The sequence below is a fragment of the Taeniopygia guttata genome, chromosome 3, assembly GCF_048771995.1.
Source record: "Taeniopygia guttata chromosome 3, bTaeGut7.mat, whole genome shotgun sequence".
In the NCBI taxonomy this organism is placed as follows: domain Eukaryota; kingdom Metazoa; phylum Chordata; class Aves; order Passeriformes; family Estrildidae; genus Taeniopygia; species Taeniopygia guttata.
In genome coordinates this window covers 1,036,546-1,048,963 of record NC_133027.1, presented here as the reverse complement: position 1 = coordinate 1,048,963, position 12,418 = coordinate 1,036,546, and the positions used below count along the sequence as shown (strand labels likewise).

The window sequence follows — 12,418 nt, the reverse complement described above, 5'->3', positions numbered from 1 at the left end:
AACGAAGTCTTTGCCCTCTGGAATTTTGTGATCAATGATTCCCAGGTTTTCCGAGAAATCTGCGCTTCCGTTTGCTCCCCACATCTCCCATCGGTGATCCATGTGGTCCCACGATCACATGGGATCACATGGATCCATCCCTGCTGGGCCATGGGCAGCCCCTGGGCAGCCACAGCTTCTCCGTGGGGTTCTCAATCCTGATGGATCCCACCCCTCACAATTCCTATTTCCCTTCCAGTATTTCGTCTTCGATTTCCACGTTCCCCCCGATGTCATGTTCGACAAGATCATCAAGCTCTCCGTAAGTGACCCCGATGTCCTTGTCCTTTTTTGGGTGCTTCGGAAGTAAACAAGCCATTTTTGGGATGGATTTAAGGTTCTTGATGTGAGATTCCCAACAGGAATTCTCTTCTGCAGACCCCCAGTCCCTTTTTCTGTTCCAACCCCCATTTCTGGCTCCACACAGCTCCTGCATTCCTTGTGTCCCTTCATGGGTGACCTCTGGTATTCCAGAGCCAGGTGGAACCAAACCTTGGGATTTATTTTTTTATTTATTATTGATTTATTTATTATTGATTTATTTCTGTGGAGAAGAACGTCCTTCCTGAGCCTGCCGGGGAAATTCCTGGGGCATCAGAGCTTTTGTGGAAATCCAAGACTGGGAATGCTGAGAGCAAAGCTGAGATTTCAGTCCACCCAAAACCAGGAAGGAGATGGACAAGACCTCCAGATTCCCTGACCAATTAGGGCACATTAATTAGGATAAACCATATCCATCCCGCTGCACAGACCGGCTGTACAATTTCTCCCAATTTTCCTCAAATTCTGAGCATTCCAAAGGCTCTTCCCTCAGTTAAATATCCCAGCATTTGCTGCTGTAGTGACTGGTAAAAGGATTGTGCTCCAAATATTAATTTTTTCACATTTTTTGTTCATTCCAAATACAAACTTCCTGACAATTCCACTAACCAGGAGTTGTCAACCCCACCGGGCCCATTTTTAAAGTCCCATCCCATCCTGGAGACCTCTGGAATGGCTTTGTGGCTTCCAGATCCTGGGAGAATTCCTGAGTGGTTGTCCTCTCTTGATTTCCAGGTGATCCACTCCAAAAACCTCCTGAGGAGCGGGACGTTGGTGGGGTCCTTCAAGATGGATGTTGGCACTGTTTATACCCAGCCTGGTAGGTGAAGGTCGTTTGTAACAATTCCCGGACATCTGCAGCTGCTCAGTGGAGAAAAATTCCCGGCAAAGGAGTCAGGCAGGGGCTGGATTCCTTGGAAAATGCTCTCCCAGTTTGGTGTAAATATCCAAGATATAAATAAGTCACCTGAGCTCACTTTTAGGTCAGGGAAGAGCGCTTGGCACCTCTGGAGAAGGGTCTGTATCCCATCCTGGAATCATGGAATCACAGGAGGGTTTGGGTGTGATGGGACTTTAAAAATAATTTAATTCCACCCCTGCCATGGGCAGGGACACCTTTTACTGTCCCAGGTGGCTCCAAGCCCCAGTGTCCAACCTGGCCTTGGACACTGCCAGGGATCCAGGGATTCTCCAGCCCAGCCAGGAATTCCTTCCCAAGATCCCAAAATCTCAAGCTCCCCTTTCCCACTGGAAGCCATTCCCTGGCTCCTGGTCCTCCAGCCCTTCCCCAAATTCCAGCTCTCCTGGAGCCCCTTGAGGTCCTGGAAGGGGATCTGAGGTCTCCCTGGATCCTTCCTTTCTCCAGCTCTCCTGGAGCCCCTTGAGGCCCTGGAAGGGGATCTGAGGTCTCCCTGGATCCTTTCCTTCTCCAGCTCTCCTGGAGCCCCTTGAGGCCCTGGAAGGGGATCTGAGGTCTCCCTGGATCCTTTCCTTCTCCAGCTCTCCTGGAGCCCCTTGAGGCCCTGGAAGGGGATCTGAGGTCTCCCTGGATCCTTCCCTTCTCCAGCTCTCCCAGATGTCCCTGAGATCTCTCCTGGCTGTGCTGTCCATCCCTGCCCCTGCTCAGGAGGAAACCCCAGGTGACATTCCCAGGCAGGACATGACCATTCCGGAGAGGAAAATCCAAGGCTGGATCCTGCCCCGCATTCCATCCAAGCCTGGAAAAGAGGGAGAGGTTGATCAGAGCTGCTGACCATCGAGTCCAACCATCTCCAGCACTGCCAAGGCCACCATCACTCCCCATGTCCCCAAGTGCCACATCCACATGGCTTCAAACCCCTCCAGGATGGCGACTTGAGACTCCACCCCCTTCCAGTTTATCCCGTTGTTTCTCCATCTTCAACACCAGGCACCCCTTCCCGATGGATTTTCCAGGGTTTTTTGGGATGCCTCACCCACAGGGCAGGTCCTGCTCCATGGAAGGCCGTGCCTGGTTGTGACAAAGGTCTCTCCTGTCCCCTGGCACGCAGAGCACCAGTTTTACCACAAATGGGCCATCCTGTCCGACCCCGAGGACCTCACGGCCGGCCTCAAGGGCTACCTCAAGTGTGACATCGCCGTGGTGGGCAAAGGGGACAACATCAAGACCCCGCACAAGGCCAACGAGACAGAGGAGGATGACATCGAAGGGTAGGGATCTGCTGGGATCCGCTTCTTCCTGGCTCCCTTGGGAATCCTTTCCACCTCTCTTTCCCTCAGGTGGGATAACAGGATCCAAACCTGGTGGCAAACCCTGAGCCGTGAAAGTAGAGGGACCAATCCGGTGCTTTTCTGGGAGGGAATGTGTGGTCCTGGTGCAATTCCAGGTGATTTCCAGCATCGTTCCTGTAGGATCAGACCATCTGCTGGTGGTTGAACTCCACAGCAACGCCAGCCTGATGTCTCCTGGGTGGGAAGATGGGATGGGATAATGGGATCTCGCAAGCCAAGGCAGAGCAGGGAAGTCTGGATGAGGTTTCCCAGGCCGTGTGTGTGGACAGGGATATTGGGACTGCCTAGAACGTCTCAAAGGTCATGGAGCAAAAATCAGCAGCTTTAAGACTTTTGATTCCAGCCCCAAAACTTTTCCAGATAAATTAATATCTCCATTTCAAGTCTGCCTCTGAGGGTCTCCCTACGTGGAATCATGGAATGGTTTAGGTTGAGAAAGACCTCTGGGATTGAGTCCAGCCATTAACAGTCAGAAACCACCAGCAGAGCTCCCCTGACTTGCTGGGGTTTGAGGAACCACCTCCAGTACTTTGGGCTGTAGTGGTGATGTTCTGCTACTTATTCCCCAAATCCTGGAATGGTTTGTTTTGGAAGGGGTCTTCAGGATTGCCTTGTTCCAACCCTCCTGCCATGGGCAGGGACACTTTCCACCAGTCATGGACACCTCCAGAAATTCCTAGAATTCCCCTAGGAATATTTTACTCACAGCATTCCCATGGGCTCATCTATTCCTGCAGAGGAGGAAAGCCACATACCCAAAATAACCCATGGATGGAGTTAATTTCATCCCCAGAATAATCGTCCAAGCTCCCCTTGATAAGGAAAAAGTTCTTCCAAAATCCCATTGATTCCATTTCCATGGAAGTGGAAGGAGTCAGTGCTTGGAAAATTGAGAAGCTTCTCTTTGGTTTTTTATGGAACCACAAAGGTTGTGGAAGATCTTTGAGGTCATCCCACCCAACCTTTGGTGTTCCCTGACTGCCCCACCCCAGCAGCTGTTCCCAGCTCCATCCACCGACATTGAGGAAAGACACATACCCAAAAAAACCAATGGATGGAGTTAATTTCATCCCCAGAATAACCCTCTGAGTTCCCCTTCCAAAATCCCATTCATTCCACTTCCATGGAAGTGGAAGGAGTCAGTGCTTGGAAAAATTGAGAAGCTTCTCTTTGGTTTTTTTATGGAACCACAAAGGTTGTGGAAGATCTTTGAGGTCATCCCATCCAACCTTTGGTGTTCCCTGACCACCCCACCCCAGCAGCTGCTCCCAACTCCATCCACTCATATTGAGGAAAGCCACATACCCAAAAAAACCCACAATGGTTGGAGTTAATTTCATCCCCAGAATAACCCTCTGAGCTCCACTTGATAAGGAAAAAGTTCTTCCAAATTCCATTGATTCCATTTCCGTGGAAGTGAAAGGAGTCAGTGCTTGGAAAAATTGAGAAGCTTCTCTTTGGTCTTTAACAGAATCACAAATGTTGGGAAGATCTTTGAGGTCATCCCATCCAACCTTTGGTGTTCCCTGACCACCCCACCCCACCACCTGTTCCCAACTCCATCCACTGACATTGAGGAAAGACACATACCCAAAAAAAACAATGGATGGAGTTAATTTCATCCCCAGAATAACCCTCTGAGCTCCCCTTGATAAGGAAAAAGTTGTTCCAAAATCCCATTGATTCCATTTCCGTGGAATGGGGTGGGAGAGGAAGGAGTCAGTGCTCGGAAAATGGAGAAGCTTCTCTTTGGTTTTTTTATGGAACCACAAATATTGGGAAGAACTTTGAGGTCATTCCATCCAACCTTCGGTGTTCCCTGACCACCCCACCCCACCACCTGTTCCCAACTCCGTCCACTGATATTGAGGAAAGACACATACCCAAAAAAACCCACAATGGATGGAGTTAATTTCATCCCCAGAATAACCCTCTGAGCTCCACTTGATAAAGAAAAAGTTCTTCCAAAATCCCATTGATTCCATTTCTGTGGAAGTGGAAGGAGTCAGTGCTTGGAAAAATTGAGAAGCTTCTCTTTGGTTTTTTACGGAACCACAAAGGTTGTGGAAGATCTTTGAGGTCATCCCATCCAACCTTTGGTGTTCCCTGACCACCCCACCCCAGCAGCTGTTCCCAACTCCGTCCACTGATATTGAGGAAAGCCACATACCCCAAAAAAATCCACAATGGATGGAGTTAATTTCATCCCCAGAATAACCCTCTGAGCTCCCCTTGATAAAGTTCTTCCAAAATCCCATTGATTCCATTTCCATGGAAGTGGAAAGAGTCAGTGCACAGAAAATGGAGAAGCTTCTCTTTGGTTTTTTTACGGAACCACAAATATTGGGAAGAACTTTGAGGTCATCCCACCCAACCTTTGGTGTTCCCGGACCGCCCCACCCCAGCAGCTGTTCCCAACTCCATCCACTGACATTGAGGAAAGACACATAACAAAAAAACCCACAATGGATGGAGTTAATTTCATCCCCAGAATAATCCTCTGAGCTCCACTTGATAAAGAAAAAGTTGTTCCAAAATCCCATTGATTCCATTTCCATGGAAGTGGAAGGAGTCAGTGCTTGGAAAATGGAGCAGCTTCTCTTTGGTTTTTTTTGGAACAAAGGTTGGGAACGACTTCTGACGTCATCCCATCCAACCTTTGGTGTTCCCTGACCGCCCCACCCCACCACCTATTCCCAACTCCATCCATTGACATTGAGGAAAGCCACATACCCAAAAAAAAACAATGGATGGAGTTAATTTCATCCCCAGAATAACCCTCTGAGCTCCCCTTGATAAAGAAAAAGTTGTTCCAAAATCCCATTGATTCCATTTCCGTGGAAGTGGAAGGAGTCAGTGCTTGGAAAATTTGAGAAGCTTCTCTTTGGTTTTTTTATGGAACCACAAAGGTTGTGGAAGATCTTTGAGGTCATCCCATCCAACCTTCGGTGTTCCCTGACCACCCCACCCCAGCAGCTGGTCCCAACTCCATCCATTGACATTGAGGAAAGCCACATACCCAAAAAAAAAAAGAAAAAACACAATGGTTGGAGTTAATTTCATCCCCAGAATGATCCTCTGAGCTCCCCTTGATAAGGAAAAAGTTCTTCCAAAATCCCATTGATTCCATTTCCGTGGAAGTGGAAAGAGTCAGTGCTTGGAAAATTGAGAAGCTTCTCTTTGGTTTTTTTACGGAACCACAAAGGTTGTAGAAGATCTTTGAGATCATCCCATCCAACCTTTGGTGTTCCCTGACCACCCCACCCCACCACCTGTTCCCAACTCCATCCACTGATATTGAAGAAAGCCACACACCCAAAAAAACCCCACAATGGATGGAGTTAATTTCATCCCCAGAATAATCCTCTGAGCTCCCCTTGATAAGAATGTTCTTCCAAAATCCCATTGATTCAATTTCTATGGAAGTGGAAGGAGTCAGTGCTTGGAAAAATTGAGAAGCTTCTCTTTGGTTTTTTTACGGAACCACAAAGGTTGTGGAAGATCTTTGAGGTCATCCCACCCAACCTTTGGTGTTCCCTGACCACCCCACCCCAGCAGCTGTTCCCAGCTCCACCCACTGACATTCCAGGAACCTGCTGCTCCCAGACGGGGTCCCCCCGGAGCGGCAGTGGGCTCGGTTCTACATCAAGATCTACCGCGCCGAGGGGCTGCCGCGCATGAACACCAGCATCATGGCCAACGTCAAGAAGGCCCTCATCGGGGAGAACAAGGACCTGGTGGACCCCTACGTGCAGGTGGTCTTCGCGGGGCAGAAGGTGAGTGGGGAGGTCCCAGGGTGACCACAGGAGGGGACATCAGCAGGTGGCCATGGATGGGATCGGTCGTCCTTGCATGTCAAGATGGGCGTGGTGTCACCTGGAAGGTCGAGATAGGCGTGGTGTCACCTGGCACATTGAGATGGGCGTGGTGTCACCTGGTACATTGAGATGGGCGTGGTGTCACTTGGTGCATTGAGATGGGCGTGGTGTCACCTGGCAGGTTGAGATGGGCGTGGTGTCACCTGGCTCATTGAGATGGGCCTGGTGTCACCTGGCACATTGAGATGGGGGTGGTGTCACCTGGTACATTGAGATGGGCGTGGTGTCACCTGGCACATTGAGATGGGCGTGGTGTCACCTGGCAGGTTGAGATGGACGTGCTGTCACCTGGTACATTGAGATGGGCGTGGTGTCACCTGGAACATTGAGATGGGTGTGGTGTCACCTGGCAGGTTGAGATGGTCGTGGTGTCACCTGGTTCATTGAGATGGGTGTGGTGTCACCAGGCACATTGAGATGGTCATGGTGTCACCTGGTTCATTGAGATGGGTGTGGTGTCACCTGGCACATTGAGATGGGCGTGGTGTCACCTGGCACATTGAGATGGGCGTGGTGACACCTGGTGCGCTGAGATGGGCGTGGTGTCACCAGGCACATTGAGATGGGCGTGGTGTACCTGGCACATTGAGATGGGCGTGGTGTCACCTGGCAGGTTGAGATGGGTGTGGTGTCACCTGGCACGTTGAGATGGGCGTGGTGTCACCAGGCACATTGAGATGGGTGTGGTGTCACCTAGCAGGTCAAGATGGGTGTGGTGTCACCTGGCAGGTCAAGATGGGCGTGGTGTCACCTGGCAGGTCAAGATGGGCGTGGTGTCACCTGGCAGGTTGAGATGGGTGTGGTGTCACCTGGCAGGTCAAGATGGGCGTGGTGTCACCTGGTGCATTGAGATGGGCGTGGTGTCACCAGGTACATTGAGATGGACGTGGTGTCACCTGGCACATTGAGATGGGCGTGGTGTCACCAGGTACATTGAGATGGACATGGTGTCACCTGGTACATTGAGACAGGCATGGTGTACCTGGCATGGTGTCACCTGGAAGGTCGAGATGGGTGTGGTGTCACCAGGCACATTGAGATGAGTGTGGTGTCACCTGGTACATTGAGATGGGTGTGGTGTCACCTGGTGCATTGAGATGGGCGTGGTGTCACCAGACACGTTGAGATGGGCGTGGTGTCACCTGGCAGGTTGAGATGGGTGTGGTGTCACCTGGCAGGTCGAGATGGGCGTGATGTCACCTGGTGCATTGAGATGGGTGTGGTGTCACCAGGCAGGTTGAGATGGGTGTGGTGTCACCTAGCACATTGAGATGGGCGTGGTGTCACCTGGTGCATTGAGACGGGCGTGGTGTCACCAGGCACATTGAGACAGGCATGGTGTCACCTGGCACATTGAGACAGGCATGGTGTACCTGGCATGGTGTCACCTGGTACATTGATAAGGGTGTGGTGTCACCTTGTTTTTGCTCTCTGGGACAGCTTTGAGCCCTCTCCAGCTGAGGAGGAGAATTCCTTACTCAGGAAAGGGCAGAGTTGGTGGAATGGAGCAGCTTGGGTGGTGAGGGACAGTTTGGGAGATCCAAACTTCCCATCCTTTGGGAAGGATGGAAGTTTGACAAGAACGTTTGCGTGCTTGGACGAAAGATCTCCGAATGTAGAACCTGAGAACGGACCAGAGGTGGAAACAAGTTTTGAGACAGAAGAACAATAGATGTGTAAATTGAGGATTGCTGAGCTCGTCTAAGTGGACAACTAAGAAAGCAAAAATTAAGTCGAGTTGGAAAGAGATTTCATGACTTAGAGACTTAAGCTGACCTCAAACAAAAAGATGTTTTTACCAAGCAGAAAGATTCCACAGGCAAACAAGACACGTCCATGTGGCAAGTAGAAAAAAGGTCTAAGAATTCTCCACTGCACGAAAACTAAAAAAAAACAACTTTAGGCTTAAACTGTGACGTATTAACTCATGTGATTGGATAGTAGTGACCATAATATGGTAATGATGGTAGTTGTGATAGGTAATAGTAAAGGTATTGATTGGTTGAGTATATGTTACGATGGTCAGCAAAGAAAAATATATAATTAAATGTAACCAAATTTAACTAAAATTAAAGGATTTTCAGGCTTGTCACAGCTGGAGCCGACAGCTGTGGGCGTGGCTCTGTCACCCACTGTTGGAAATCCAGGTATTAATAGTAAAAAGGTTTTAAAATCATGGGGATTTGGGGAGTTCCCAGGAAAATATCCTGGGAAATTATAGGCCTTGTACTTGCTACAACTGTACCTGTGTAGCCAGTATATGATAAATTATATAATTGTTAGATGCAATGATTTTTTTAGTAATTAAATATAATTACTGTTTAATCAAAAAAATAATCATGAGAAACCGTGGTCAGGGGCTTGAGAAAGATCATGAGAGGTTCATGCTTGAATTAAGGTCAATGTATACAATAGGACAATATGAGTTTAATAATAATATGTAAGTTATATAACGATAGAATATAAAATAAGTTTGACTTATTTTAGTCACGTTGGAGTCAGACTTGGGTCTGCACCCCTGATTCCCAGAGTTCTTCAATAAACAACCTGCATATAATCATATTCTGTGATTATATGTGGTCCTGAGCATTAACGCTTTCTTGCTCCAAGGTCAGGGCAAATAACACTCAGGAAATGTTATTTTTTAAGTCTCACTCTGAAGTTTATTACCTTTATCTATTACAAACTCACAAGATGTGAGCTCTCCCTAAGAAGTCGAGAAAAGTCGAGAAAAGCCGAGAAAAATGGTGTCTGTTCAAGGCTATTTAAATCCCAATATTTAAAATGGTGTCTGTTCAAGGCTATTCAAATCCCAATATTTAAAACGATGTCTGTTCAAGGCTATTTAAGTCCCAATATTTAAAATGCTGTCTGTTCAAGGCTATTTAAGTCCCAATATTTAAAATGCTGTCTGTTCAAGACTATTTAAGTCCCAATATTTAAAATGGTGTCTGTTCAAGGCTGTTTAAGTCCCAATATTTAAAACAATGTCTGTTCAAGGCTATTTAAGTCCCAACTGTTTATTACCCAATAAACAGTTGGCATCTATATTATTTATGCTTCTAATGCAGTTATGATTATCCAAAACCCACAATGCGGACATCTTTCATCCTGTTAGAGAAAACCACCCAGATCCGTGAAGAAGGTGCAAAAAAGACATCTAACCCACACCCAAAATTCTCCAAGGTGCAAAAAAGACATCTAACCCATGCCCAAAAATATCCAAAGTGCAAAAAAGACATCTAACCCATGCCCAAATTTCATCAAGGTGCAAAAAAGACATCTAACCCATGCCCAAAATTCTCCAAGGTGCAAAAAAGATATCTAACCCACTCCCAAAATTCTCCAAGGTGCAAAAAAGATATCTAACCCACGCCCAAAATTCTCCAAAGTGCAAAAAAGATATCTAACCCACGCCCAAAATTCTCCAAAGTGCAAAAAAGACATCTAACCCACACCCAAAATTCTCCATCTTGGCTCCCATATATCACCAAATGCTAAAACCCCAAATCTCAGTTTTTTCACCCTGTGACATCACACACTTCTAACCGACTCCACACCCGTAATCTCAGTGCTATTATTCAATTTTGGAGGTCTTCTCCACAGCTCCAGGTCGAATGCAGAGCTCTCCTGGAGGTCTGTGTTTTTCAGCACAGAAAGTTTAAAATTCTCATCATCCAGGGTTCCAACATCTTGGACACAACAAACTGCATTTTGAAGAGCTGCCTGGAGTCCCACATCGCTCATCTCAGGCTTTTACTCAACCCTGGTCTGATATCCGTCCCTTCTCAATTCCCAGGGAAAGACATCCATCCAGAAGAGCAGCTACGAGCCCCTCTGGAACGAGCAGATCATCTTCACGGAGATGTTTCCCCCGCTGTGCAAACGGATCAAGATCCAGATCCGGGACTCGGACAAGGTCAACGACGTGGCCATCGGGACCCATTTCATCGATCTGAGGAAGGTCTCCAACGAAGGGGACAAAGGTAAAGTTGGAGTGGGGGCATTCCTTTGGCAGAGTTCCCAAAGTTTTCCAGACTCCTTCCCACCCCTGGAATTCCTTGGTGTCCATCCAGAGAGACCTTGATGTCCTGGAATGTGAGAGGTTCCTGGACCAATGCCCTGAAAACCAAGATTTGTCACAGACCTTCAGCCAACAAAGCAAAAACACCCCAGAACAATTTGCTCTTCCAAAAATTCCTCTGGATGGAGGAGGATTTGAGGAGAAAGATGGGAAACCAGATGTGGGACTGGAGAACAGAGGGTTCTCCTTCCTCTACCCTCAAAATGGGGAATTGCTGAAGACTTGCCCAGTTCCCATCACTGCCTTCCCTGCAAATTTCCCCCAAAAAACCCTGGAAGGTCTGGGGGGACCTTGTGGCTCTGCACAGCTCCTGACAGGAGGGGACAGCCAGGGGGGGGTCGGGCTCTGCTCCAGGGAACAGGGACAGGACAAGGAGAAATGTCCTCAGGCTGGGCCAGGGCAGGCTCAGGGTGGATATCGGGAAAATTCCTTCCTGGAAATGGTTGTTCATCCCTGGAACTGGTGGAGTTTCCATCCCTGGAGGGATTTAAAAGCCATTTTGGGGGGACATGGGGTAGTGGTGGCCTTGACAGTGCTGGGATCCGATGAGAAAACTGCCAGAAAAATCCACAAATGCGTTAGTCAGGAGATTGAGGTAAAAAACTTAAATCTTTCCACTCACCCTGGTCGTGCCAGGTTGGACAGCAGCAGGAATTTCTACATGGAAAAGGTGCTCAGACCTTGGCACTGCCCAGGGAGGGTTGGAGTGCCCATCCCTGGAGGTGTCCAGGGAATTCCTGGACGTGGCACGCCGAGCTCTGGGCTGGGAACAAGGTGGCGAGCAGTCATAGGTTGGACTCGATGATCTGGGAGCTCTTTCCCAACCCAAATTATCCTGTGGTTCCCTAAAAACCGTCTCCATGGATGGTGGCAACGCAAGGACACATCCCAGACCAGGAAAGTGACGCCGACCACGGGCGCCAAGACCTTCCATTTTCCCTCTCCATCCCCTTCCCACCCACCCGTTCCACCCCCTCAGGTTTCCTGCCCACCTTCGGGCCCGCCTGGGTGAACATGTACGGCTCCACGCGGAACTACACCCTGATGGACGAGCACCAGGAGCTCAACGAGGGCCTGGGCGAGGGCGTCTCCTTCCGTGCCCGGCTCCTGCTGGGGCTGGCCGTGGAGATCCTGGACACCACCAACCCCGAGATCAACAGCTCCACTGAGGTGCAGGTGGAGCAGGCCACGGCGGTGGCTGATGTAAGTTCCTTGTGACCCCTCAGATGTCCTGGTGACCCCAGAGCATCCAGGGTGGGCAGTTTGGGGTCTTGGGAATAGTGGATTGTTAATTTTGGTCTCATAAATTGAGGGTTTTCATGTGTCAGGAATGGTGTAGCCAGTAGGAGCAGGGAGGTCATTCTGTCCTGGGCACTGGTGAGGTCACACCTCGAGGGCTGTGCCCAGCTCTGGCCCCTCAGTTTGGGAAGGACGTTGGGATGTGTCCAGAGGAGGCAACGAGGTTGGAGAGGGGCTGGGAACACAAACACAAACCCTGTGAGGAACCCCTGAGGGAGCTGGGGGTGCTCAGCCTGGAGAAAAGGAGACTCAGGGGTGACCTCAGCACTCCCCACAGCTCCTGAAAGGTGGCTGTGCTCAGGTGGGGTTGGGTTCCTTCTCCAGGAACTGGCAGAACCAGAGGTCACAGCCTCAAGCTGCACCAAATTTAGGTTGGATATTAGGGAAAAGTTCTTTCCAGGAAGGTGATAAAGTTCTGGGATGGCTGCCCAGGGAGGTGGTGGAGTCCCCATCCCTGGGTGTGTTTAACAAAGCCTGGATGTGGCACTGGGTGCCAGGGTTGAGTTGAGGGGTTGGGGATGGGATG

The 12,418-nt window shown here is 49.2% G+C and overlaps 1 protein-coding gene across 4 annotated transcripts in view; it reads left to right on the top strand.

Moving 5' to 3' along the window:
* Window positions 1-12,418, top strand: part of OTOF (otoferlin) — a 149,710-nt gene that overhangs the window by 76,346 nt on the left and 60,946 nt on the right. For all 4 annotated transcript variants that reach the window (XM_072926214.1, XM_072926216.1, XM_072926213.1 and 1 more), the window contains 6 exons: window positions 239-301; window positions 1,096-1,180; window positions 2,391-2,550; window positions 6,221-6,407; window positions 10,309-10,495; window positions 11,573-11,796. In XM_072926214.1, the coding sequence (XP_072782315.1) occupies window positions 239-301; window positions 1,096-1,180; window positions 2,391-2,550; window positions 6,221-6,407; window positions 10,309-10,495; window positions 11,573-11,796 (906 nt within the window). The remainder of the gene's footprint in view (window positions 1-238; window positions 302-1,095; window positions 1,181-2,390; window positions 2,551-6,220; window positions 6,408-10,308; window positions 10,496-11,572; window positions 11,797-12,418) is intronic.